A 1,022-nucleotide genomic window follows, 5' to 3' on the forward strand; every position below is an offset into this window, starting at 1 on the left:
GCCCGCCGACGCCACCAGCGACAGCGGAGCCTCGCCCGACAGCTCGCACCACACCTGACCGTTCTCCCCGGAGTCCGGGTCGCTCACTTTCAGGAGGGCCACCACCGTGCCGGCCGGGGCGTCCTCGGGCACCGGGCTCGACACCGACAGCACCGTGATTTCGGGCGCGTTGTCGTTCACGTCCAGCACCTCCACCTCCACCTTGCAGTGAGTCGCGAGACCACCCCCGTCCTTCGCCTCCACCAGCAGCGTGTAACCTCGCGTCTCCTCGAAGTCCAGCGCCTCCCGCAGCGTAATCGTCCCACTCTCCGCGTCCACCGCGAACTTCTGAAGCACCTTGGTCGGCGTCTTCCCGAAGCCGTAGGTAACGCGGGCGTTGGTGCCAGCGTCGGCGTCGGAGGCAGAGATGTTCAGCACCGGCGAGCCTGGCGGCGCGTCCTCGCGCAGGCTCGCGCGGTACCGGTCCTGCGCGAACACGGGTGGGTTGTCGTTGGCGTCGGTGACGTTGATGCAGAGCTGGGCGGTGCCGCTCCGGGGCGGTTCGCCGCCGTCCAGCGCCGTCAGCACCAGCTGCAGGCTCTGCTTGCTCTCTCGATCCAGCGCGCGGTGCAGCACCAGCTCCGCGAACTTGCTGCCGTCCTGGCTCTGCTTCACCTCCACCGCGAAGTGCGCATTGGCCTCCAGCTCGTAGCCCTGCAGCGCGTTGCTGCCCACGTCCGGGTCTTCCGCCATGCCCAAGGCAAAGCGGGCGCCGGGAGAAGTCAGCTCACTGATCTCCAGCTGGAAACGGTCTTAAGCGCGGGGCGTTGTCGTTGATGTCCTGGATGGCCACCTCGACATGGAAAACATTGAGAGGGTTCTGCACCAGTGCCTCGAAGCTGACGGAGCAGGACGCCGACTCGCCGCACATCTCCTCCCGGTCCAGCCTCTCGCTCACGTACAGATCTCCGCTCTCCTCGCTCACGCCGAAGTAGCGCTTCTCGGCGCTGAGCCGCAGCTTGCGTGCCGGCAGCTCCGCCGGG

General features: G+C 67.6%; 1 protein-coding gene across 1 annotated transcript; it reads right to left on the reverse strand.

Moving 5' to 3' along the window:
• Positions 1-6: 6 nt before the first annotated feature.
• LOC114818871 (protocadherin gamma-B5-like) lies at positions 7-1,018 on the reverse strand (the record flags this gene model as incomplete). Its single annotated transcript, XM_029086646.1, is given in 2 exon segments — positions 7-793; positions 795-1,018. Coding segments are annotated over 2 exon segments (1,011 nt in total), but the record flags the coding sequence as incomplete, so codon positions are not given.
• Between the last annotated feature and the right edge of the window lie 4 nt (positions 1,019-1,022).

This window comes from Antrostomus carolinensis, unplaced genomic scaffold (assembly GCF_000700745.2).
Source record: "Antrostomus carolinensis isolate BGI_N321 unplaced genomic scaffold, ASM70074v2 scaffold34668, whole genome shotgun sequence".
Classification (NCBI taxonomy): domain Eukaryota; kingdom Metazoa; phylum Chordata; class Aves; order Caprimulgiformes; family Caprimulgidae; genus Antrostomus; species Antrostomus carolinensis.